The sequence below is a fragment of the Crocodylus siamensis genome, chromosome 3 (assembly GCF_052110815.1).
Source record: "Crocodylus siamensis isolate JL-2025a chromosome 3, ASM5211081v1, whole genome shotgun sequence".
Taxonomy (NCBI): domain Eukaryota; kingdom Metazoa; phylum Chordata; order Crocodylia; family Crocodylidae; genus Crocodylus; species Crocodylus siamensis.
This window is the reverse complement of record NC_143397.1, coordinates 198,445,603-198,472,883: the sequence shown is the minus strand read 5'-3', so window position 1 is coordinate 198,472,883 and position 27,281 is coordinate 198,445,603. Positions and strand designations below refer to the sequence as shown.

Here is a 27,281-nt window from a genome sequence, read left to right as displayed (position 1 = left end):
GGTCAACAGATCCAAGTAGAGTAATAGAAAAATCAGACACCATACAGGCATACAGCCTTATTTTTAAGCTTATAAACACAGTATTATAGCCAAATTGGCCAAGATAACACTTGAAGAACATGTTGTGATTCTTGCAAAACTTGCCACTAACTTCCTTTGGGGAGGTGTCTCCTTTCAAAAGAACTCTGGATATTTTCTACTCACAAGTTATTGTAGAAACATTACAAAGATGGAAACGCCAGCTTAAATATAAATATTGCTAGGACCCAGTAAGACTAGGCTTGGTTTCTTGCCTTTATACTAGCAGTATTACTTCATTATCCTCAAAGCAGGAGGAAAATACTATCTCACTTGCTTTTAATTATTTTTTCTTTTTTTTTTTTTTTTAATTTCAGGAAGTATCCAAAACTATGAATACCATACATAAAAGCATTAAAGTCCTTTGTTGAAACTACCTGGCTTGTTCCTGGGACAGAAGAGAGGAAAGGTTCTCTATATGATAAGTACACCCCCTCTAAAGATTTAGATAGGCCCTCTGCTCTTAGAAATGAGCTCCACCTAATCTGCCTGAGATCAATACTGGATAAAAATACCTTTTCAGATATCCGGCAAGCCCTACTGGCTCCTCTCCATGCTATTTTAGCTTGTAGGTAGACAGAGCACTAGGGAAACTCTTCAGAACTCTTTTCTGTAAAGCCAAAACTGAAGTTCTGAACTGCTGCATTGCCAAGAGCTCTCACCTTCCTTATCTTCTGCTGAATCTCCACTTAATATCTGCTTGAGCCTATGGTTCAGCTCATCTTCTTCCTAGCTGATGTCCATGTATTGTGCACTGTAGAAACATAATGATGCCTTCTAGGCACACATATTACTAAATAGTACAAATATTTGCTACTAATAAAATAGTAACTGACAGAGGGTACCATTAAAAGAGACCCCTTGCTTTCAAAATAAGGTTCTAACTGAGAAAGAGGTGTAGGTATTGGATACAAGTGCACTAAAAAATATCAGTGGCATATGAGATCAGCACCAATAAAAGGAAAATTAACATTGTCTGCAGCTTGGAGATCAGCAACCAGCTGGTAAGTCTATGTGGGGAAAGGGGTGTGGTGGGTACAGATTGAGACCCCCACAAAGAGAGAGGGAGTGGAGTAGAGGTAGGGGCACGCACTGCCTAGCTAGGACAGTGAATGATACTTCCTGGGAGTGAGACAGAGCTGCAGGCAGTCCATCCAGGAGGCATAAGTGGGTGGGGAGACAAGGCAGCTCCCTACCACTATGCACACCCCCAGGGAGGCACGGGGAACATATTACCCCTGGATTTGTGTGTGGAGTGAAGGCAGGCTGCCCACTGTGGGCTCAGAGCCAGGGGCTGTTGCAGCCTCTTCCCAGTGGGGAGAAACGGGGGGCAGGAGGCAACAGCTCTGGGAGGTGAGGCTACTGGGAATTTGGGGTGGCTCTAGCCACCCCTCCCAGTGCTGCCCATCCCACAGTACAGCCCACCAGGACGAGGCTGGTGAAGCCTCTGGCCCTGAGTCTGCAGTGGGCAGCCCGCCCCCGCCCCACGCATAAATCCGGGGGGGGCACATGCCTCCCTTGGGGTTGTATGCAGTGGCATGAAACTATCCCCCCTCCCCACTCACCACACCCCACCAGGTAAGCTGCCCACAGGATTGCATTCACCGTCCTTGCTGAGCAGCACCTGCCCCTGCCCCAGCCCCACTACCTCCCTCACCGTGGAGGCCTCGATCTCCCCATCCCCCCACCCCTTCCCCCTGCAAATTTACCGGCAGAAGGATGCTCTCCAAGTTGCTGGGCTGTATTCCTGTAAATCAGCTATCAGTTTGGTATCAGTCGATATGGTGCGCCCCTATCAGTGCACCCCTAGTACTAGATCTACATCAAACCCTACATAGTTTCTGAAGAGCTATTACCAGTGTTACCTTTGAAATACTTCTCTAAGTCAGAATATCAGGTCAATGGTAATAAAGAAAAGACAACCACAAAAAAATAAAAGCAGGTTGTTATAGCAAGTGAAGGGCTAGATGCAAAACTTCATCTTCTGTGAATAAAGTTGGGTAGGTGAGGAAGTAGAGCAGTCCATCTTATAGATGGGGGGAAGCCCAAGCAGAAAGCAATGGTGAGCAATGCTAATCTACTTGGGGGCAGGAGGAGGAGAAGAAAAAAAACTAGTTGTAAATGGTAACATCAAATGAATTCCAAAGCAAAAGTTTACATCTGAGAAACAAAACAGACAACAAGAAAAGCTTTTAGTAATTTTGTGTAAACCATAAGTATCAACCAAAAGTGGCAATGACTAAAAGAGTAGACATGAAAAATAGATGGTATTTGCTTTATATTTTAATTTAGCTCAGTTGTTGAGTAAAGCCCTTATTCTTTAATCTTTTTATATATATCCGAATTCTTCCCAGATTAACCACATAAACAAACCACTAACTTCTAAACAATATGACTTTAATTTGACATTCCATGTCATTTATTCTACGTCTTTTTTAAGGTTCAGTGCTGCTTTTGAAAAGAAATGGGAATCAGGTGTCTAAAAAGTCTTCCATAAGGTTTGCAAGTTTATGCAAATATGTTATGTTGACTTTAGGATAGTTTTAAAAGAAATCTAAAATGACTACCAGTAGTTTTCTGTTCATTTGGTCGAACAATGTTTTACCCTAAAAGCAACTGAAACTTAATTTTGAGGCAAATCAAACCTGCTTAATTCTGTCCTACAAAAAATGTAACAGTATTTTGAAGTATTTATTCATATGGGGTTATACCCATTCTGAAATATAATGCAACAGAAATAAACCTATTAATAAGCTCCTTCTGAAATATCTGTTGCTGTTTTCAAACTTCCCTTTTTTCTACCAAAGAAAATACACAGAGTGGAATTCTGGTCCCCTGAAATCAATAGCAACATTTCCAGTGAATACAAAAGGACCAGAATTTTACCTGAAAGAGGGCTTACGCCTCACAATGGTGTGGATATCATTACAAGTCAATATTTGGCAATATATGCCCTATAACACCTATGTAGAATTATTTAAAATGTAGTGGAAATCAGAGTTCTTTCATATAACACTGCTTATAACCACTACAGCATAACACTTGTACAACAAAATAGGACTCACAAGTTAAAAATGAGGTCACCACTAAGTAAAGCTGATTCATTTATGCTGTTCCACAGAAAACACAAAAACCTTTACTAGAGCCATGGTGATAGCCAACAAGATTAAAATTCCTGACTTAAATATGTCTAAATTCTAGACAATCACTTTGTAGTTAAGATGTTTTCTGCAGAAGGTGTATGGCTTACTGGAACCTGTATGTCCTAGTTGCCAATTTCATAACATAGTAAAAGAATATGCAGTAATTGGAACTTTCACTAACTTATCATTGACTTGAATGTTATTATAAAATGCAAAATGCTGTAATAGACTTCAAGGCTAGGGACAGAAGTTACACATAAACCTGTTTAAGTAATCAGAAACTGGTTTGAACTTGTAACAGAACAGAAGTTCATTGCACATAAACCAGTTTCGAAATGGCTAAAACTGGTTTAAGATAAACCTGATTGAATGTAGTATCAGACTTAACTAATTTGGGTCAAACCGGTTTATGGAATTTCGGTCCCAGACCCCTTCCTGGTTCAGGTTAAATCAGAGTCCCTGCAGTATCCCAGCATGCTCTGCAGCCCTGGGCTGGGCTGGGCTGGGCTGGGCATTCTGCCATGGAAGCCAGGGAAGGAAGAGAGAGGCAGGGACACGCCCCACCCCCAGGCAAACCCTGGCTGGGGTCTGAGGTGGGGGGTTAAACCCCCCTTCCCCCAGTTAAACCCCCTTTCCCCCCAAGTACAGAGCTGCCCTGCCCTGCTAAACTTACTGAAAGTTACTGCTGGCTGCAACTGTGGACCATAAATCCCAGAGGCACCTGGAAGCAGGAAGAGGAAGTGTTGAGCAACCCTGCAGAGTTCTACTTCTATCATTCTGGACTGCAAACCCCATAGACCTTGGGGGCAGAAGTAAGAGGAAGTGCCAAAGAGCCATGCTGTAACACACCCTCCCTCCCACCCCCCCTCGGCAGCTTCTGGCTTCAGCTAGTTAAGAACTTTGGGCTTAGACTAACTCTATAGAGGAAAGAAGGATCTGCTTGAAATTCTGGCCATCCTCTCACAGCATCCCGTGCATTCAACTGAGAATAGGTCACACCCTTGGGTGTACCCAGGTTACAGATGCTATGAGAATAAAATGTTTCCCCTTCCCCCTCTACCCCCCTAAACAAGAATTTTACACATTTCTAAACACGCAACTCCACATTTACCAAACTAAAGAAAGTTTCTCCATCTGATCTAGGGAGTAAAATGTCCAGCTGACTGAATCGTACTCACAGCTAGAAGCAGACATTTGTTTTCATACATTCGAAATACAGTAAAATATGCCACTTTGAAATATATTTGTAAGACCTCTCCTTTCCAAGTCCCTCAGTTCTTATTTACTATTTGGACTATAACAAGACTTACTCACAGATAGTTTGTGATACTTCTGTTACTCAGACATCTCTCAAGGAAAGGGACAGGGGGAAACCTGAAAATATACGGGGGCAAATTCCAAGTTGATAGGTTTCCTTGGTGGGTGTTTACAAATGTGATCTTCACCAAATTCACAGAATCATGGAAAACTGGGGTTGGAAGGGACCTCAGGAGGTCATCTAGTCCAACCCTCTGCTCAAAGCAGGACCACCCCAACTAGATCATCCCAGCCAGGGCTTTGTCAAGCTGGACCTTAAAAACCTCCAAGGATGGAGATTCTACCACTACTCTAGGTAACCTGTTCCAGTACTTCGCCACCCTCCTAGTGAAAAAGCTTTTCCTAATATCTAACCTAAATGTCCCTTGCTGCAACTTAAGACAATTGCTCCTTGTTCTGTCATTTGTCACCCCTGAGAACAATCTAGATCCATCCGGTTTGGAACCCCCTCAGGTACTTAAAGGCCATCAGATCCCCCCCCCCAGTCTTCTCTTCTTCAGACTAAATAAACTCAGTTCCCTCAGCCTCTTCCCAGAAGTCATGTACCCCAGCTCCCAGATTCTTCCTCTCCCCCAAGCTATGAAAACCCATCATATATTACAGCATTATACAAATAACCTTTGTGCCAACACCAGAGGGTTTTTTCACATTAGTTGTCAATTTTCATATCCACCAGTAATCCTCCATCCCCTCCTCTATACCCCTGACAGTGGCACAAAGCAGCACCACAGAAAGAACAGTTCCACAGTACATATAAGGAGCGGAATATACAGGTCAAAACCTCTCTTCCTCAGCTCCTCCACAGAAATGGAACCACTCCTGCTCTGCTTCATCCTTAAGTCATCAAATACAGAGTTAGTCAAACAGCAATATTATGATATTATGATATATCATAATTATATTTCACCTTTTTTACCTACACAATATATATCTTCATATTGCCTAATATATATCTTCATACCCAATATATATCTTCATATTGCCACAACATATCAGAGTGTTTCATATACTTTAGCTGGAAAGCTTCTACTTCCCCTACTGAAAATTTTAAGTACATCACTGATTTAGAAATAAGGAAAGCTAAAGTGAACTGAAAATGCCAACACAAAAACTGACTTATCCATTGGGATTTGCTTTCCAAGAGACATTACAAAAATTCAACACAATAAAAACAAACAGAAAAACAACACAAAAAACAAAAAAAGCCCGCACCTCTCTTTCCTTGTCTGTTTGAAAAACACAATCTTCCTCTAGTTTGGAGCTCAAGAAATGTTCATCCCTGTGTTCCTGGCCAGTCTCACTATTTTAATAGTTCAATGTACTGAACACGGGAAAAAAATCTTTCGGTTTCCTGTCGGGGACAGTCTTACAGAATATGGAAAGAAATGAATACACACAAACAAAATATAACTATCAACTTCCAGGCATTATTCTTAATAAACAGGATTTCATGTGGTGTCAGAGGAGGAGATGCACGTATTCCTAATCATTAAAAGGAAAAGAAAGGTTTATGCTTTTAGGACTACACTCACTCTACCCCACCTCTGTCACAGACACAAAGCACTCAAAAAAAAACTACTGAATATACTTAAGAGAGTTGCAATTAATTCTGCAACATCCATTCTTATAATAGAATCATAGAAAATTAGGGTTGGAAGGGACCTCAGGAGGTCATCTAGTCCAATCCCTGCTCAAAGCATGACCATTCTCAACTAGATCATCCCAGTTTAACTTGTTTAACTGAACAGTACCTCTTACTACGAATGCTCAAAATTTAATCTTTATAGTTGTGGCATAAGAATAACTTAAAAATAAAACTGAGTATTTAAGATTTTTTTTATAATTCTTATTGTTTTAAATATAATCTTGAACCTTTATCAGTGCCCTTTGTTACAATGACAAACTCCGCAACTACTGATTTTCAAAACGTTCTTTAAAAAAAATCTATAAATCTCTGAAAATATTTTTTCTGTAATCATTAGTGGAAAATCTGATATTGTTGAAAATATCAATGATACACACCACACTCTTGGTAAAAGGGAGTAAGAAAGTAAGAACAGAGACCTTTATAAAAAAAAGGAAGAAAAAAATATACCCACTTTCACATGCCACCAACTTATCATGCAAAAAAGAGGTCTAAAACACCAAACTGTGCCCCAAATCAGAACCAACACTCTTCCCTCAACCTCATCCCTCAGCCATATACCAATCATACATTGGCCACACAACCCAGCACCTTAAAAATCATTATACAAGCCTTATCCACCAAAGTATCACAAGATCTAGAAATCGCCTTACATAATTTCTGAGCTTCAGGGTTTTATTTGTATTCTCCTTCATTGTTAAGAGATGCCAAGGTTACCCTCCTTCACCCAATCAGTTTGTCCATCATATTCCAATCATCTCTCTGCTAGACAGAATATGTACTTCTTTTTCATACAAAGATTGTTTTAATTCACTCTAGACACTTCTGTACTCCAGACACTTGCTTCTTTCTTCCTGCTTGTTACTTTCTAATTTATATAGCTTTCAGGTGGCACTTTACAATCTTCTTTCAACCCACTCCCTCCTTTTCCAGTATAATGTTAGTAATGGCCCTTCATACACACACCCTACCACCATGATACCATGATCCATACCTCTATTCCTCCCCCAACTCTCAAACCACCATTATCAACACTTTGTTATATACTAACAGATCATCATCCCATCCCCAAAATTAATTTTTCCATCAAAGTAACTTTTATTTTGTTTCTCCAGTGGTCTCTAACTGTATATAAAAATATCCTTGATTCATCCGAATCACAATTGCAATCAACCACGACAGGAAACTCTTCTTTACATAAAGTGCTACTAAAGTCTCCTTCTCACTTTCATGTCACTTACCAATGCAGCTCTTAAAAACTCTGATATAGTTAATGGATGCTTCCATAACTCTAACACAGGGGTGGGCAAAATACGGCCCACGGGCCAGATCCAACCTGCAAGGCCATTCTATCCGCCCCACAGAGCCCCTAAAAAAATTAGAAAATTCATATTTCTCTGTCTTTGGTTCCTGTCAAAAATGACAGAAACCAGTGGCAGTAGGACCCAGAGGAAGCCTAGCGGGCCCCCGCAACTGCAGGGCTGGCCCAGCCCTGCCCCCCCAGCCAGAAGCCACAGCAGGAAACCTCATGTAAAGGGGGAAGAAGAGGGCAAGAAGGGGAGGAGAAGGGGGTGAAAGGGCAGGGAAGGAGCCTGGGGAAAAGCTCAGCCTAGAGAAAAGCGGCCCCTCCCCTGCCCCATGGCCAGTGTTCCCTGCTGTGGCCACTCACAGCCCACACAGGGCTGTCCTAAGCAGGCACAGGCAGCCTCATACAGGCTGCAAGTGGCTGCCTGCCCAGAGCTCGTGTGCTGGGCAGCACAGAGGCGGCAGTGGCAAACACTGCCCAGCATGGCAAGCAGGGGGGCCACAGCTGCTGCTGCCACGGCACAGCCCTGACAGGTGAGCCCAGAGCCAGCACAGGGTCCAGGCTGGCAGCAGGGGCGGGTTACAAGCTGGTGCTGAGTGCGGGAAAAGTGGCCCTGCCCCACCCTGTGCCCAGTGCCCCATGCTGCAGCTGCTCACAGCCCGTCTGTGCCTACTCAAAACAAAATAAGGGCAGGATGCCCTGCTTGTGCCTCTTGCCCCCCAGCCCTGCTGACCCTGCCCCCCAGCCCTGCTTATGACCCTTGCCTCCCACCCAAAGCCCCTGCCCTCCAGCCCGGGTTCTGTAGCTCTCAGTAGCTACCCAGAACCTGGGCCAGCTGCAAACATCTGCTGCCTCTCTGCTCCCCTGCCTGTGCCTGCTCAGGACAGCTCCGTCCAGACTGTGAGCAGCTGCAGCAGGGAGTGCCAGCCACAGGGCAGGGGAGGGGCCACTTTTCCCTGCACTCAGCACCAGCTCATTCCCTGCCACGGAGCAGGGCATCAGGGCCATGTGTTGCCCCTGGCCTGTACCATGGGGCTGGGGGGCACTGGGAGTGTGCAGGTGCACGCTACTACTTGTCCCTGGGAATACCTGTGCCATGCATGCTCTGGTACATGGCAGGTTACCCTGGGTAGGGTAGGGAAGGCTGGAGCAAGCAACTGTACTGGCCTCAGCAACCTTACCTGAAGTCCTGGGGGCCTTGGGGAGCGGCAGACATGGCGCTCCTGAAACTGGGAGCCTGGCTAGCAGCTGGAGTGTGGCTCTAGCTAGTCAGACTCTGGTTTTGGGCAATGCACACTGCCACATGTGACACCATGCTTCTTTGTGTTGGGGGGGAGCATTATTCCGGAATCTCCCAAGGTCAGCGCCCTCCCCCCCATGCTGCAAGGCAGTAGTGTGGGGAATGCCTGTATGCACAGTGTGTGGCGGTGCAGATAGGTTTACAGAGCCACATATCACACATCCACACTCATCTGGATTCAGCCATGAGGTTCCTTCTAGCCCTACTTTCCTATGATCTTATGCTTAGACATTATTCAGCATAATCCCCAATTCATGATTTAGTGTTTTATCTATAGACATCATATAAAACAATTCTGATAGAGACATACAGCATTCACATTTAGATTTCAAGAATTACTTGCACCAACAAAATAAATAAAGGAGCAATCACAAATGTAAATACTAGCCTAAAGTTGTCAATCCATATTTGATTTCTATATGAGAACATCAGCATCATTCATTTACCATCCATTAGTGTCCATACATATTTCTGAAAATTATTAAATTTACTAGCCCAATACATCATCCTGGTTTTCACGATTTAAAAAAAATCACAAACCCCACAAAATCCTCAATTAAAACTAAGTTCCACTATATATATGTATATGTATGTGTGTATATATATACGTATGTGTGTGTGTGTATATATATATGCATGTATTAATTGAACACAATGTTTTATTGACATATTTAAAATTTTAAAGCAATTTAGAAGCCTGCCAGTGCTTCAATCATTATAATCAAATACATTCTAAATACCCATAAATTTTGGTATTTGACTTTAGGTTTCTTATCATGGAAAATCAGAGCTCCCCCTGACCCATTTGCACATAGAATGCAGGTACAAGCCCCTCACTGCTCCTCCCCCAACAGCTCGCCCAGCCCTGCCAGTGCTCCTCGCTCCCCCTCCAAAACCCCCAAGTTCCAACCCTGGGCACCAAGCCCTGGCCTGCCCAACAAACTCCCACACTCCCTATGGGGACCTCAACGCCCCCTCCCCACTGCCTGACTTACCTGTGGGAGCTGCTTTCCAGGCTGCCTGGAGGCCATGTACATATACATGCACATGGCGCATCCCCTGCCTGACTGCCCACCTCCCATTCCCCACCCCCACCCCTTGCAAGCTGGAACTCTGCCAGCCTGCAGAGAGCTCTTTGCAAAAGTGCAAAATCCACATTTCTCTATTAAAATGAAAAATCCACATTTTTCTTGGGCAAAAGGGGAAATCCATATTTTTTTCCATTCTTTCCACGTGGAAACGGAAAACCAAGAATCCTGATCATCAGTACAGTTAGTGTGGACAGAATATAAAAAGTGCATTAAATATTCTTTGCCAAGTAACATCAATGTCTTCCTCAGCTATCATTATGAAGCAACATTTTATTTAATTAGTGAACTTATCAGTATATGCAAGACCTGGCAATCTCAGATTAAATATTACCAAAAACAACTGGTATTTATTTCAGAGTTGAGATGTAGGTAAATCTATCCAGAGGAACTCTTCTCATCAAAGCCAATTTGAAAAATGTAATAAGTGCCTTGTTGGAAAGAGCAGAGAACAGGAAGTTTCCCCTGGGACATTTTCTGTAAGACATACCAGCTTCTCATGGGACTTGTGCCTCACAGAAATGAGGCTGGAGTAAAAGCCTGCCCTCTACTTCTTCTGCATCCACAGTCTTGAATGCTAATTGCTTCTCTTGTATTTCTGCACTGAACTGCTAGAACACCTACAGTATTTGCAATTTGTGTCCTGCTGAGTAAGCTTCTCAAGCTTTACATACACATCTGGCAATGACACAAAAAGATAGAAACCACTTTGGAGTAAAATTGGAGATGTGTTACAAAGTTTGCTTTAGGTTTATGACCTATGTGGAAGCCAGGCTGCTAGAAGCAAAGAAGAAATCTTAAGTATTGTTAGGGCCTCAAACTATTTTACTGCAAGGATAGTAAGAATATCCAGTATCTTCAGTCTGTCTCTAGAATGAGGTTTTAAGGATAACCTAAGCTGTCAACATCCTACAAAGATGTATGGGAGCAAAATAACTGTACAAAAAGAAATTGGGTTTGAAAAGTTATTCTTGCACAATTTTTCATCTGTTTTAAAGTACATGTACATGTTAGCATAAAATGTACATAAGGAAATGGACAGCCCCCTCATTAAAGCACAGGGTTAGGAATCAACCCAACTAAGTTACATTTTTTAATCTGCCACAAACTTCCCGTGGGGGTGCAAACTGAAAATCTCTCTACGCCTGTTATTTCCATTTATAGGGCTGTTGAAATTTAATTTAATAGGGAAAGTAAAGCCTTTAGAGCTATTTTACCAGAAAGTGTTACAGAAATGCAAGACACTTTCACCAGCTAAGCAAAATGTATCATAATGGAAAACAAAAATCTCTTCATATTTAAGTTTCTTCCTGGATCTCAATATTGTATACTAAACACCGTTTAGCCTATTTATTTACCCTTACTTTTCAAAAGTTGGACAGGGGAAAGAGCACTAATACAAAATGTTAGCACCAAACTAAAATGCTGAGGCACCATGAGGAGACATGTGGTTTCAGGTTTTAGAGAAATCTGAACCAAAATAATTCCTAGTGCAGTAAATACAAAAGGCACCAGAAAACCAAATCTATTGTATTAACCTTTCTTGTCCAATTGCTCCATACCCTTTTGAGTAGTTCATTTATCAAAGACAAATTCTGCAGGGTTAACCTTTCACACCCAAACCCCTTCCTCTATCAAGCTAAAAAGTCAGCAAGTTTCCTCTGTCCTTTACATCCTTCAACGCCCCCCAACCCCAACTCCCCCATCCCAGGTAACATTTTCCAGAGGAAGAGGTAGGCATGAAATACATTCTTCAAGGACAGCAGCCTGCTTAATCCAAAACAGATTCATTCAAACCTGCATTTATATTAAGGTATAATGAAACCAACTTGCAGAAAATAAGTGATGATTTGATTAAACAAAACTGCTACCTAAAGTTACACACACAGAATTTTACAGACTTTTGCTTATAAGAGTGGAATCTAAATAGTGAACATATTCTATTACTTCATACTCATTTCAAAATTAGCTTGATTCCTTCCAGTACTTTCTAACACAGACATAATGCTCAGTAGACAGACACGCTCACTGCTTCCTGGGGGCTGATATGTTGTCCCCTACCCAACAACAGCCAATTCTGACTCCTCTATTTTGGAGTCAGTCCAGATCCTTTTTACTTCAATGTGAAGAATACACATATTAAAGTATCTGTATTTCCTTCCAGAACAACTGCACTGGCAGAATCATTTTCTGGGTCTCCACAGTGAACCTAAAAAATATATCCTGAATCTCTGGTTTTAACCCCTCTGTGTATCAGTTACAGAAGCTGCAATTAGACATGTCTGAAAAAACTGTTTCTCCATGACCACTCCAGACAGACTCAGGCTGTTAGACTGTGTTTAATAGTCAAGGTGAAGCACATTTTTAATAATTTCCCTGAAGTAGTCTCTCTTAAATTAGCAGTAAGTCTTCCACATGTGTGTGTGCTATTTACACCAAGTTTCTCAGGTCTTAGCTATAAGACAGAGCTAACAGATAGAGCTAGTCTTAAAAATGCAAAATATTTAAAAAGTTTATATAATGATCTTAAACATTCTCTTCATATACATGCCAAGTCAGCCTATAGCAACTAGTTTTAGGAACAAAAAATTCTCTCTAAATGCTATGAAACAAAAATTTCTCTTTTTCTATGTGACAGATATATTTCATTAGTTAGCTACCCAAAAAGAACTAAAATAACAGCTGTAATTTTTCTGGATGCACAGTTTTACAAAATGCATAGCACATCTGTGGATCAATATGAGAAAAACTCAGTTATAAAGATGAAAATAGTTGTACTAAATATGGTGCAGTATTTACAAACTATACTTAAAATATCACCAAACTTAATAACAAATTAAAGTGAATAATCAACAGTTCCCTTAAAAACATCAATAGGGTGGGGGGAGGGTTGTTAATCATCAGACCTCAAGTGAACTCTGTCCTCAACTTAGTGAGCTAGGAAATTAATGTCTTGCTAATAAACTCTGTAAAAGATGCCACATTTGTTTTCTTTATACAGAAATAAATAAACCACTTTCTTTACCGCTTATCAGCAGCCTTGTTAAAGGCCACAGGTGGTGCTGTTGATATGTAACTTTGTCTAAGAATAAAGTACCACATTCAAGCTTTTCTTCACTTAGTAATGCTTACACATGTTAAAAACAGCAGAACTGGAAGTGAATGGAAACGATGCTGCCTTTCTATGGTAATTGTGTTTGCACTTCCTTTTGGATTTTTTATGATGTAGCAGCCATAGAATGTGTTGGGTTTTTTTAACTCAATAAAGGAACAGGAAATCACTTAACCTTATCAAAAAATGCAGCCAGCTAAAATCCTTCCCCTCCATTCATTTAAAACCCTTTTATAAAATATAAGTGAAATTATACAAACCATAATGAAGTCATTAATTATTCTAGTAATTGATTAATATATTTCTCACAAATCTTGATCCAAATCACAACCATATAAGACTATTTCTAAATAACTATTTTGTCAGACACAGGGATTTAACGCTACTGTGTGATATTACCATATTGGGAGTCTAAACTCAGCATTCAGGCTCCTCATTGCTGGCAGTTGCTGGAAAGACAGATTCTGCCCCAACTAAAATTGAAGGAAAATCTTCCACTGTCTTCCCTCGGACCAAGATTTCACTCAGAGCAGGAAACTGGGGAGGAAAGCCGTGCAGTTTTCTAATTCAATTTAAGGGCTAATGTTCAAAGAAACAGTGATGGCTTCCAAAAGGAGTTTGTGGGAGCCTATAGAAATATGGATCCTGAGTAATTGTGCTGCCATGCAAAAAGGTAAGATTAGACATGAAACCTTAAAAGCAAAAAGTGCAACTGTCTACTGATAAGCAAGCATTTTACTGCCCATAACATCACATATACCTTTGGAAGGCAAAGTCCTTTGTTCACTCCACAGTGATGACAATAGAGAAGACTGCACCTACTCTACTCTTGGAACGAAGCTAGAAGGAATAAAATTTGTGAAGTTTACTAGCTACAAACTGTCATTCTCACATAAAGAAAACTATGTGGGCCTTAGTGTATTTTGGCATATTAAATTAAAAGCATTTAAAAAACCCCTATTTGATTGCTACAGGACTTAGCTAACTAGTCATCACAAATTCAGCTACTAGGCTTCAGAACATTAACCCCAAGTGCTACTTTTATTCCCACCAGTATCACATTTGTCAGAAAATGAAATTGCTCCAGAAAAAAATGTTCTTATAAAAATAAACTCTCCACCAAAGATATTCTCCACCAAAGATATTCTCCCCAAAGTGCCAAAAGTAGTATACTACATTTTTATTTTACATTCCAAAATAAATATATTTTCCTTAAATATGTCTTCTTTACTTACCTATCCTTAAATATACCAAATTACCTTTAAAAGGAACACCTGCTACATACCTATATATTAATGATCTCCATGGCTTGCTTTGCTTTTATTGGCCAAGCTTGCATGCAAAGCATAGCACAACAATTAAACCTCATACCGTTTTAGAATATCATAAATTAAACCAGCTAAGGTCCCTCAGGTTCTTTACTTTTAAGCGATACTTACTTTCTCAGCAATTTTACCAACAGCTTGACAACTGTCTGTAATACAGGTAAGGGTCTTCCCTATGACTATGCTAAATCATGTTAAATATAACATTAAGCAAAATATTCACAGCAAAGTATGTCAGCTATATTCTTCAATATAAAAATATATCCACCAGCTACTATATTTAAAAAAAGACTAATTTATTTCCAGTTAATCTGCTTTTGCTCTGTCTAAAACAAGAAGAAGAAAGCTTAATTACATTTACATAGGTTCATAATTACATGGAGTATTAAGTGACTCTGTTATGTTTAAAAATATATATGAGAGGCAATGCTAGTGAAGCCACAAAGCTGATTACCATCACCAATGGCGTCATTCAAATTCATTTCTCCTGAGTCAGTATTCCATATTTAGAAGTGTAATAAGAATGTAAGTGCACATGCAGCCCCTTTTAAGTAAATTCTACATACACTTAGATTAGCAGATTCATAGATTGTTAGGGGCTGGAAGGGACCCTGCAGATCATCAGGTCCAGCCCCCACCCCGCTCTAGGCAGAAAGGCAACTGGGTCAAGAGACCTTAGCGAGGTAACTGTCTAGTCTCTTCTTGAAAACCTCCAGGGCAGGTGACTGCACCACTCTGGAGGGCATTTATTCCACAGTCTGGACACCCTAACTGTGAAGGAGCTTTTCCTTGTATTAAGCCTGAAGCGGACTTTCAGGAGTTTATATCCATCATCTAAATGTTTAGGCACATTGCTATCATGGGACCAAAACTGTTATTGCCTAATATTTTCCAATAGAAAGGTCTTAACTGAGTATGTGTAGGTCATAGGTTAATACAATTTATCACCAAGCAAAAGAAAAGACTGACTTGTATATTTACATCAAGCCCTTTTACCCAGGTTTGATCTGTGATGTGAGCCAGTTAAAAAGGAACAGTTACATAACACCAGAGGTGAAAAATTAAATTGGATCCATATAGATGGATAAGGGGAAGCAACCCCTATATTGAATACCTGAACAAAATGCTCCTAGTGAGCAGACAAATGGAACTGTATAGCTCTGATACAAGTTAAGGACTTGTCTACAAAAGGAATACCTAGCCATTCGGGGAATACCAACAAAACATTCTAGCATGGGTGCAGCCATGCTAGCAAACAGTCCCTGTACTGGTACACTATAACTATTCTGATCCCATCTCAAATAAAACAAGCTGAAGTGTAAATGTAATGCATGTAACAGCAGGAGGAATCAGGGGGCAGTCTGCATATTCCAACAGGATTTCATAGATTTCATAGACATTAGGGCTGGAAGGGACCTCGGGAGATCATCGAGTCCAGCCCCCTGCCCAAAGGGCAGGAAATCAGCTGGGGTCATAGGATCCCAGCAAGATAAGCATCCAATTTACTCTTGAAGGTGTTCAATGTAGGTGCTTGAACCACCTCCGCTGGCAGACTGTTCCAGACCTTGGGGGCTCGGACAGTAAAGAAATTCTTCCTTATGTCCAGCCTGAAACGGTCTTGCAGGAGTTTGTGACCATTCGACCTCGTCATCCCTTGGGGCGCTCTGGTGAACAAACGTTCCCCCAGAACCTGGTGGTCACCCCTGATAAACTTATAGGTGGCCATCAGATCACCCCTGAGCCTGCGCTTTTCCAGGCTAAAGAGTCCCATGGCTCTCAGCCTGTCATCGTAAGATCTGTTTTCCTGACCTCTGCTCATGCGCGTGGCTCTCCTCTGGACTCTCTCAAGCTTCTCCACATCCTTTTTGAATTGTAGAGCCCAAAACTGGATGCAGTACTCCAGCTGCGGCCTCACCAAGGGGAGAATGACATCCCGGGATTTGCTCGAGAAGCATCTATGGATGCACGCCAGCATTTTGGTCACTTTACTAGCCGCAGCATCGCATTGCAGGCTCATGTTCATCTTGTGGTCAATGATGACCCCCAAGTCTCTTTCTTCTGTAGTGCTAACCAACGTAGCACTGCCGAGCCTATAAGGATGCTGCAGGTTTTTCCTCCCAAGGTGGAGAACCTTGCATTTATCGGTGTTATACACCATGAGGTTCTCGTCTGCCCATTTGCTGAGCTTGTCCAGGTCAGCCTGGATCACCCGCCTATCTTCTGGTGTGGATGCTTTGCCCCAAAGTTTGGTGTCATCGGCGAACTTGGCCAGTCCACTCCTGACTCCAATGTCCACATCGTTAATGAAGATGTTGAACAGTATGGGTCCCAGGACAGAGCCTTGAGGGACCCCACTGGTCACAGGGCACCATGATGAGTGACTGCCATCAATCACAACCCTCTGGGTCCGACCACAAAGCCAGTTTCCCAGCCAGCGGATCGTGGTGGAGCCAAGGCCACAACTGGCCAGTTTGGCCAAGAGGTGATCATGGGATACCAGATCAAAAGCTTTTTTGAAGTCAAGATATATGATATCAATCTCTTCTCCCTTGTCCAGGTGATAGGTCACCTGGTCATAGAAGGAAATGAGATTGGTCAAACAAGACCTACCCGCAACAAACCCGTGCTGGCTATCCCTTAGGATGTTAGCCTGGGCCAGTCCTTCAAGGATGGCCTCCTTAATAAACTTTTCTAAGATCTTCCCCAGGATAGAAGTCAGGCTAATGGGCCTGTAGTTAGCCAGATCCACTCTCCTCCCTTTCTTGAAGATCGGCACCACATTGGCCTTCTTCCAGTCTTCGGGTACTACACCAGAGCGCCAGGAGTTTTCAAAGATCCGTGCCAGGGGCTGGGCTATGACGCTCGCCAGCTCCTTGAGTACCCTGGGGTGCAGATTATCAGGGCCGGCTGACTTGAAGGTATCCAGCTTCTCAAGGTGTTCCTTCATGAGGTCAGCATTAATGGAGGGTAGGGGATCCCCCTCACCCAGATTTCCCTGTCCCATAGCAGGCATGGGCATCCCATGTGACTGATGAAAGACTGACGCAAAGTACCTATATAATAGGTTGGCTTTTTCCTGGGCGTCAGTTGTCAGTTGCCCCATCTGGTTTAGCAGGGGTCCAACATTGCCCTTGCTTTTCCTCCGGCTCCCCACATATCTGAAAAAGGACTTTTTGTTGTCCTTGATGCCTGAAGCTAGTTGGAGTTCAGTTGCAGCCTTGGCTTTCCTGGTTTGGTCCCTGCAGGACCAGACCAGCGTGGAGTAATCCTCCTTGGAGGTGAATCCCGTCCTCCATCCTTTGTAGGCTTTCCTTTTTAGCCACAGTAGGTCCGCTAGGTCTCTGGAGAGCCAGGGGGGCTGCTGTGCCTTCTTGCTGCCTTTCCTCCGTGTTGGAATAGATTTGGCTTGTGCCTTGAGGATCGCTTCCTTGAGAAGCAACCACTCTTCTTGAACTCCCATCTCCCTGGGGTCATGGTCCCTGAGGGCCTGACCGACTAGCCTCTTGAGCTTATCAAAGTCGGCTTTTCTGAAGTCAAGGACTTCTGTGTTGCTGACTGACTTGCCAGCTTTACGGCGGATGGTGAAGGTGATCAGCTCGTGGTCGCTGTCACCCAACTTCCCATCAATCACTAGGTCGCCGATTAGGTCGTTCCCCGTAGCCAGTACCAGGTCAAGCAGCGCTTTGCCTCTCGTTGGCCCATAGACTTCTTGAGTCAGGTAGAGGTCATCCATGCACGAGAGAAAGCTTTGCGCCCGCTCAGTTTTAGCTGAGTGATCTTCCCACGAGATGTCCGGGTAATTGAAGTCACCCATGACAACCAAGGGTCTGGAGCAAGTGGCCACAGTCAGTTCCCGGGCGAACTCCTGGTCAAGCTCGGGACTTTGAGTGGGAGGTCTGTAGTAGACTCCCACCGTTGTGTCCCCTGTGCCGAATTCCCCACGAATTTTTACCCAGAGGGTCTCTAGCTGTCCATGCCGGTCGCCAACATCAGCTTGCAGGGACATGTAGCTTTCCTTCACATAGAGAGCTACACCCCCGCCCCTTTTGTCAACACGATCCCTCCTGTATAGGGTATAGCCCTCTATACCCGTGGTCCAGTCATGGGTGGAGTCCCACCAGGTCTCCATTATCCCAATGACATGATATTTCTTTGCATTGAGCAGGAGGACGAGCTCGTCCTGCTTGTTGACCAGGCTCCTGGCATTAGTGTACAGGCAGGCAAGTGTGCCCTTGGGGGCTCTTGCCTTGCCCACAGGTTGTGCCAGGGCTGGGGCAGGGGTGGGCTCCCTTAAGTGCCCCCTTAAGTGCCTTGGTCCGCTGGCTTTGCAAGGGCCGTTCAGCAGGCCAGCAGGGGCAGTAGTCTCCCCATCCCCCAGCGGGCTTAGTTTAAAGCCCAGTGGAGCAGGTCAGCCAGCCTGGCTGAGAAGAGCCTCCTCCCCAGGGGAGAGAGGTGGAGGCCATCTCTTCCCAGCAGCTCGCTGCCTCTCTCGCCAAAAAGCGGGCTGTGGTCATGGAAGCCAAAGCCTTCCCGATAACACCAGCACCGCAGTCTTTGGTTCACCGCGTGGATCCTCCTCTCCCTCCTCAGCCCATAGCCCAAGACTGGGAGGATCGACAAAAACACCACCTGAGCTCCCAGACCCCTAAGCCCCACTCCCAACTCCCTGTAGCACCTCATGACCTGGCTGGGGGTGCTCCAAGCCGTGTCATTGGTGCCCACATGAATAAGGAGCATGGCGTAGTGGTCTGTGGGCCGGAGGAGCCGCGGGATCGTCTCCGCAATGTCTCGGATGCGGGCCCCCGGGAAGCAGCAGATTTCCCAGGCTAAGGGGTCGGGGCGGCAGATTGCCCCGACTTGCACTGCCCGCACTTGCTCAGGCTCCAGGCCACAATGACTTAACTTGAACTCATCTTCCAATTCTCCTGTATTCCATTGAACATTACCCATGGCTATCTAAGGGCATTTGTACACACACTTGTGTCACAGCACCAGGCACTTTTAAAACACATCAAAGGTGTTTTAGCTGAAAAGCACACCGCTGCCATTTTCTCCGCACTGACACGCATTTCGCCATGTATACAAATGCATACAACACAGCCCCAGGCACATCAGCTCACATGTGAAGCAGGCTTGATTAATCGAGTCTGCTCTGACAACTTTTCTGATCTTACTACAGGACAGCCACACCTGTCTCAAACATCCTAGTTACGGTGCCCTAATATGCAACCCATGGTTCCGTCTATGTGTTACCAGTGTACCCGTCCTTTTATATAGAAACTTGTTCAGGTTATCATCACAAGCCAACAGGCCAAAGAAAGGGAATAGGTAAAAGGTAAAAGAAACATCAACACTGTGGTAACATACACTTAATTTCTCCCCCCTCCCCACTCCCCAACACACCTCTGGAGACATCCCCAAACAAGCCTTTAGTCCTTAAAGCACTCAAGCAGCAGCCTACAGCTGCCCCCGCATCTGAGTCCCAATCCTTCAGTCCAGTCCTGGCTGACTGAGCCAGTCAGATCTCCAGCTCCACTGTGCACTCCACTACGTAGGGCTAACCAGGTTCCACATGCACACTGCTCTCTTCCCCTTGCTCCAGCCTCAAATTCCTCTTCCCTTTTCCCTTGCCCCCAGCCCCTGGGGGTTTCTGGGAATTGTAGTTCAAATTAACAGCCAGCATTGCTCTGCAGATTGCCTCCTGGTTCTTCCTGCATTACACTCACATTACTAAGCTATACCAATAAAAATGCAATTTTACTGGTATAAATGTATCTTGCCTAGATACTTCTGCTAACACAGCTGCATATCAGCCAAAGAGGACACTCTTCATACCACCGACCACCAGTGCTAAACCGGTAGAAATCTGTCACACGCACATAGCTTCACAGTCACAATGCTTCTATTATTGTATATTGTCTTCTTCATGATGAGCTTGACAAAGTGTGTCTGCCAGAATACATTATTATACATCTATTAGGAAGAATTATGCTTTACCTTATTTTTCACATACCCACCCACCCCCAGCTTATTATCAGCTCCGTACCTATTTTCAGTTTCTTAGAATTGCTAAGACTCTCACTATAATCACAGTGCTGCTTAAGTCATCTTAGGCTATCACTCTTCAAAGAAATCTGATTATAATGCATAAGATGGCCAAATAAAATTTCCTTTCTGAATATTTTATATAAGACTTGCAGAAACTGCCAAAAAAAAACCCTCTTCCCCATTACTACCTGCATGCCCTATGCTTTCATTTCATTTGCATGAAGCTTAAAATCTATTTCTGTGGACCCCACAAGAAAGGGCTTCATCTCATGACCTTATCCTAACTTATTTTTTATCTTGATAAATATTTTATGCTCCTATTAATTCCAGTGGAAACTGTTAAAATTTTCAGTAGCAACAAGGACCAGATCCTTGGGCTACACATAGACATTACACATAAACCAGTTTAAGTAATCAGAAACTGGTTTAAACTTGTAACAGAATGTAAGTTCAGTCCATATAAACCAGTTTCAAAATGGCTGAAACTGATTTAAGATAAACCTGAGTGAATGTAGTATTAGACTTAACTGATTTAGGTCAAACCGATTTATGCAATGTCTATCATAGACCCCTTCCTGGTTTAAGGTAAACCAGATTCTCCCAGCATCCCAGCATGCTCTCTGGGCTCAGCTCTCTGCTCCGGACAGCAGAGCTGGCCCTGCCCCTCTGCTCCCTGGCCAGAGCTCTGGCAGAGACTGCAGGTACAGCAGGGTCTGCCTGGCTTCCCCCTGCCCCATCCCCCTTGCTGCTCAAGCAGGGATTCTCCCCTCCATCCCATCTCCAACAGCACAGACCCCAGACCCCAGCCCCATGGACCCTAGGCATGTGGTATGCTAGCTAATGCTGAGAGGTGTCTGTGCATGTGTCTCCAGTTTCACTGGGACAGCCGGACAAAACAGGGTCTGCTTAGGGCTTTTTAGAGCTAATCAACAGGTTAGCCGGTACTATCCCTCCATTTCTTCCTTGGAAAAAGCTGTTTAAGAAGAGCTTGAACTAATTGTTCTAATTGTTTTACCAGTGGGGTGGTAAGTACTGTTATCATCCTCCTGCAGGCTTGCTGGCCTATCAGTTTGCTGCAGACAGTATAAAGAAGCAGGGAGGGAGATTCAAAAGCCAGGTATCATCAACAGATGCATGCACTGCACACTTCACACCCTTCCCCTTCTTCCCCCTACCCCTGCACCTTGCCTCAGAGTGGTAGCTGCAGGCTGCTGTCTGGCAACACTCCCACTCCTTGAGCAGCCAGCAGGGAAAAGCCTGTGATGGTGAAGGCAAACCTCCCTAATCAGAGTCCTGATGGGGCCTGGCCATGCCCACCCGCAGCTCTGCAGTGTTGAAGGGAAGGGAGGGCTGCTCTAGCATCCCCCAGCTTCTAGCCTGAGCCACTGCAGGCATGTGCCTCAATTTCCTCAGTCTGAAGAGAATGTCTGTGCAGTTACAAACTGGTTTAGCCTAGCCAGGTTAGACTAACCTGCAAGGGTTGAATCAATTCAGGCTTTTTGAATGTCTGTCCCTAGCCCTGGTGCCTAAGTAGAAGTTTGGCAGAACTTAGGTGCTAAGTCAAAAAAGGATACCAGATCAACTCCACTCCAGCAGCTGCAAATCTACATGATCATCTAAATTCACTATGTACCTACATTCTGGTCCAAAAAGGTCCCTAGTCACTTAGACATAGGCTTCTGAGCCTGGTCAAGAGCAATCCACTTAAAGAATCTAAGCTAACTCTAGCTCCAGATCAGAGGTGGGGAGGTGCCTAAACCTTGTCAAAGTGCCCAGAGATGCCAGAATTAGTAGTTACCCATGGAGTACACCTAACTCACAAAGGCCGCTTTGAGCTCAGCACAAAACAATGCACCCACAGTCATGCCCACTCAAAACGGATGCTGAAGAAGGGAGGGAAATTAAGTACCCATCTTTCACATAACACTGGAGTGGTTAAAGCATTCAGAAAGCAGGACACCTAAGTTATAGGCCTTCCTCAGGCTGAGGGAATTTTAATGCCCATTTCACCCTTCCCGGGAGAATTTACTTGAACATCAGACCAGAGGTTATGCTGATAAGGAGCCTCAACACCTCTTCTGATAAAAAGTAGGCCAAAAGAAATGAAGTCATGGGACCACAATGCCAACTGGCAAGAAGGAGCCTAACTCTGTAGCTTAGTGAGCCCTGGGTTCTGGTTTTTAACTAATTAGTAATTAATTACTAATGTAAAAATTATCCCACCCCTAGGAACAGGGGCTTCAGCTTCCAGGTCATCACGTCAGCACAACTATCAATGATTATTTAGTCTCTCCATCTACCCCACAGGTGTCCCTATAACAAAATCCACTACTACCATTTCTCTTGACATCTTAAGAGAGAACCCATGGAGAAGATTGTTATACAGCCTGAACTCTTCTCTTAGTCTTAGAGATGGTGTTTCTGGGACATGATTGAGGTACTGAGAAAAAGGTTAGTAACTTCTCCCTGTAAACTGTATCAGCCCTTGAAAATTCTTAACTCTCAAAAGTGAAGGAAGCCTGAATACACTGTTATACCTTAAGGAGCCTGGCATTTAGAAAGTCCTGAGTACCTGCTTTCCAACATTAAAACCCTGAAATAAATCTCAAGTGGGACATTCTAAAATTGAAACATTCAAATAACTGAACATTTTTGTAAATTTAGGCATTATAATATGAGGTAGGTCAAATTTGGCCCGGAAAACCAATTTTCAGATACTCCATATTTAAAATCAACATTTTTATCAGCAAGCACAGCAGGGCTGTTACATGGAAGCACAGTCTAATACAGTTGTACAGCCATAATCTCACTTAATTGAAACAACTACAGCATTCAGATGCAAGAAGAAAGCAACCTGCAGGCTTATTGTTTTTCAGGGTGATGTTAAGGATAAAAGTGGGAGGAGGGGAAGGCTACTCTTGCAGGGCTGATTTCACTGTGGGGTCCGAGCTTCTATTCTTCTTGCCACCACCAAGCTGAGAATTTCCTCTTCCATGATAATAAGCAGAAAGTTCAGATCTCAGAAAGCTAAGCAGGAAGTTTGCTGTTTGAAAGATTTCCCCCCAGACAGGATGGGGGAGGAGGGAAGAATGCCAGGACTATTATGGGAGACCCCGTGCAAAACCAAGCCGATGACTTGAGATCTGTTTATCCCAAAGAGAGCTCAAGTGATGCCACTGATATACTGTGGGCAAATAGGAAAGAGACGTTTGACTCTCTAGAGACAACAACACTCTTTTTAGCTCTACCAAAGGGCAACGTTAGTAGGAAGCCTGGTACTGGCTAATACAGCTTGTTATGGACACGGATGTAAAGACCGGGATGGAGCCGAACCCAGCTGCTCCAAAACACTCTCCAAGATGTGTTATTGCCGCAGAGCGCGGCCCTCCCCCCCGAGCGGCGCCTTACAAAGGGCTGCAATGAAGACTGAGCGCGGGGAGACGGAGACGAGGCCACATGTGGCTTTAATACCGAACAGCTGCTGCAGCCCCCCTGCTCGCGCTGTTACCCTGCCCCAGGGCCGGTGTCCAGGAACTGCCTCGCAAGCGGCTCCCAAAGTGGAGGGAAGCGTAGCTGACGGGAGCATCGCGCCCGGGACGTGCCCCTGGGACATCCAGGACAGCCATTTCGGACCCGGGGGGGGGTCGCGCTCTCCCCCGCAAAGCCACAGCTCCACGCCACGCACCCATCCATCCGCCCACGCCACTGCCGCCTCCCACGGGGGGGCTTTCATCGCTCCCCACCCCCGATTCCCCCCCGCCAGGATGAGCCCCAGCCCCCCCGCGCCCTCGCGGCTGCCCCGCCTGCAACAAGTGCCCCGCGTCCCGCCCGCGCTCACCGACACGAGGAACTCCAGGGTGCCCACGTAGTCCCGCTCCGTCTTGAGCAGCTCGGTCAGGACGCAGACCCGCAGGCGAAGCTGCTTCTCCAGGTCCTTCCCGCTTTCCCCTTTCCCTTCCCCTTTGCTCTCCTCTGTCATTGTTCCCGCGGCTCGTCGCCCGCCCGCCCGCCCGCAGGGAAAGTTGCCCGCGGGGCGAGGGGACAACGCGAGCCCCCGCTCAGTTACATGCTGGGGCTCCGCAAGTGCGGCCAGGGCCCCGGAGCACAAAGCAGCGCCAGCGCGGGCGCTCTTCCCGTCAGGAAGGGGACACAGCCTATAGGAAATGAGTGGGTCACCGGTTCCCCGCTCTCCCGGCTCCCTGCGTGACGGAGGGATTGAAAGCCCCGGCGCAGGCAGCTTGGACATTCATCAAAAGCTTTGTAGCCATGTGACTCCGACCCCTTCCCCCTGCGCCAAATCTCAGGAAAAAGGAAAGGAAACACAACCTTGGGAAAGACTGCGTGCCAGCGCCTGCCTGCCTCGCACAGTCCCCCGCTGGAGCTGGCCCTTGCTGGAGGAGGGCTCTAGCTTCAAGGGATAAGAATTCACTGATTAGTTGAAAAATGCCCCTGGCTAGCTGGGCTCCTTGTTGCTTTAATCATCAGCCGCAGAGCTGGTCCCGCTCCTCGTGCACCCTCCACACATAGCGCACCTTATAGACTCTGTGTGTGTGTGTGAGTGTGAGAGAAAGAGAGAGAGAGATGCATACAAGGTTTATATCCTCAAGTGTATAAGCAGATAGATATGTGTGTATGCAAATGCTGTATTCATCATAAATGTGACCTGATGTGACCTGACCTGACAACACAAAGCCATACTTCAAGAAACACTAGGTTAAGTGGAGGTCTCTCTCTTTCTTTTTCTTTTTTTTTAAGCAAAGCAATATGAAACCCAGCCAGGTCATGCGGGTTTCTCTTCCCACTTGGGAGTTCAGAGTTGCACAATAACTGAAGACACTGAAGGGAGAGAACTGCAACCTCCACAAAGTCATTAGACCCACTGAGGTGGGGTGGTCAGTCCCTGAAAAATTAAATGTGTGTCGTAATAAGCACAATGTCGTCTTTGTTACAGGAGGGGTCAAACCTAAAATCTTTAATTTGACATAGTCCTAATTTGGGGGGGCAGGGGGAGGGGATTCAAATGAAAGGTTTGAGTCTATGAACCTTATCTGAAGATCAAAACTGTTAACAAAGTCTAGACCCCATCTGAAAGTTCCAGGTCAAGGCAGTTTGTTTGACATCCATTCGTCTGCGGGAGATGGTGGATATTGCAACCTATGACATAGGTGGTTTGTAGCGTCTCATGTGGTTGAACAGTCCAAGATCAGATTTGCATAATCTGTGGCAGTGGTTACAAATGTATACGTCGTGGTTTGGGAGCTTCTTCCTTCCTACAGGCTCTTTTCTCTTCAAGCTGGTGGATTCACTTTTTGTTGTGGACTTTGATGCCCTGATGGAGAGGATGGTGCCACTTGTTATGATAGCTTGCCAAGGTTTCCCAAATGCCTTCATATTTCTCCTGCATGTGTCTTTGTAGCCAGGCTTAGGATGTCCTGTTCTTGTTCCCTCTGATAGATCTCGGAAGGGACGCACGTTCTTAGCTATCCATCCAACTTCCAATCTGGTCAAGGCAATACACTTTTTCACTATATCCTAAGGAAGAGTGAACTGGAGCCATTTAACATGTTGCCTGACTGAGTAGAGACCTAAGGAAGCAGCAGGGTCTGGTGGACAGATGAATCAGAAGCCTTGGGTTTTATTCTTAGCTCTGCCACTGGCCTCGTGTGTAATCTTGACTAAACAGCTTCACCTATTCTCATTCCCTTTGTCTTCCCCATTTAGACCGCAGGCTTATCAGGGAACCCGCTGTCTTTCACTATATTTGTGAAGTGCCTAACACAATAGTTTGTTGGGTCTTCTGGGCACAACTGGATAAGTAGGGACTATGCAATTGCAAGGCCCCTAACACATTGGACCCCCAGTCCTAACAAAAATGCTTGGATACTACTGAACATAAATCATAGAATAATATGTTTCTTTGTCCCAATCCTGTGACTCAGAGTAGGGTTGCTAATGTCATTACTATACTTAGAAAGGTAGGTGAGCACAGGAATCACCCAGAATCTAGGTTACAAGTTAACATAGATGTCGAAATGGGCTAATGAACATACCATCTCATATCCCAGCCCGTGGTCCATGGTGCTGGAGAGAGCTGGTGTCCCCACCCTGACATGTACACTGTTGATCCATTAGGTGGCCTTAATGCCCTTCTCAGTAGTCAGTTAAGCAGGACACATTCTCAAATCTGCCACAAAGCCATGCAAAGGAATAACAGAACAAGCAATCAACCCAATTTGCTTCCCTTTTACATGTCCACATTACATACTCCTATCACAATTTATGACATGAACCACACCCACAACAGGGCTCCTCAACTTCAAAGCAGCTGATGGCTGCATGCAATACTAGTCACAGGCCCCGAGCCACATACCTCAAGGGCCCATGATGTGCGGTCCCTGCAACCTACACTGTACACAGCCCCCTTGCCACGCAAGCAGCATGAGCTGCCCCCACCTCTGCTACTACAGAAGCACCCTAATGCTGTGTGGGCTTAGCAAGCTCCCTTTCCCCCCACCAGCACAGCACAAGCCTACTCCCACTGATGCCATCAAGCTAGCAAGTCCCCTCTCACACACTGTCATGTGAGCCCACTCTTCCCCCTACCACCATTGCCATGTGGGACAGTGCCCTCCTGTTTCCACTAATGCACAAGCCCCTATTCAGCTGTCTCCTCACCCCTGCCCAGACCTTGCCTTTCCTCTGCCGCCACAGCTGGGCAGACAGCCCAAGCTTCCCCTGACCCCCAGGCAGTGAGTATACTGGGCCACCTCCAGACGCCAGCCACAACAAGTAGTAGGGGGAGTAGTAGCTGGCCAGAAGCCAACAAGCCACACTTTCATCCCTCACAGGCCAGATGCAGGCTGCCATTTGGAAAGTTCTGACCTAAAATAAAGAGAGAAGTATTTATCTCCTGTAAAGA

At 44.8% G+C, this 27,281-nt stretch overlaps 1 protein-coding gene across 1 annotated transcript in view; it reads right to left on the bottom strand.

The window, feature by feature from the left end:
* The window catches only part of PREX2 (phosphatidylinositol-3,4,5-trisphosphate dependent Rac exchange factor 2), a 300,944-nt gene extending 276,197 nt beyond the window's left edge, over nucleotides 1-24,747 (bottom strand). Inside the window, exon 1 of the mRNA XM_090040116.1 lies at nucleotides 24,201-24,747. Coding sequence (XP_089896242.1) covers nucleotides 24,201-24,608 — 408 coding nt within the window. The 5' untranslated portion in view covers nucleotides 24,609-24,747. The remainder of the gene's footprint in view (nucleotides 1-24,200) is intronic.
* Between the last annotated feature and the right edge of the window lie 2,534 nt (nucleotides 24,748-27,281).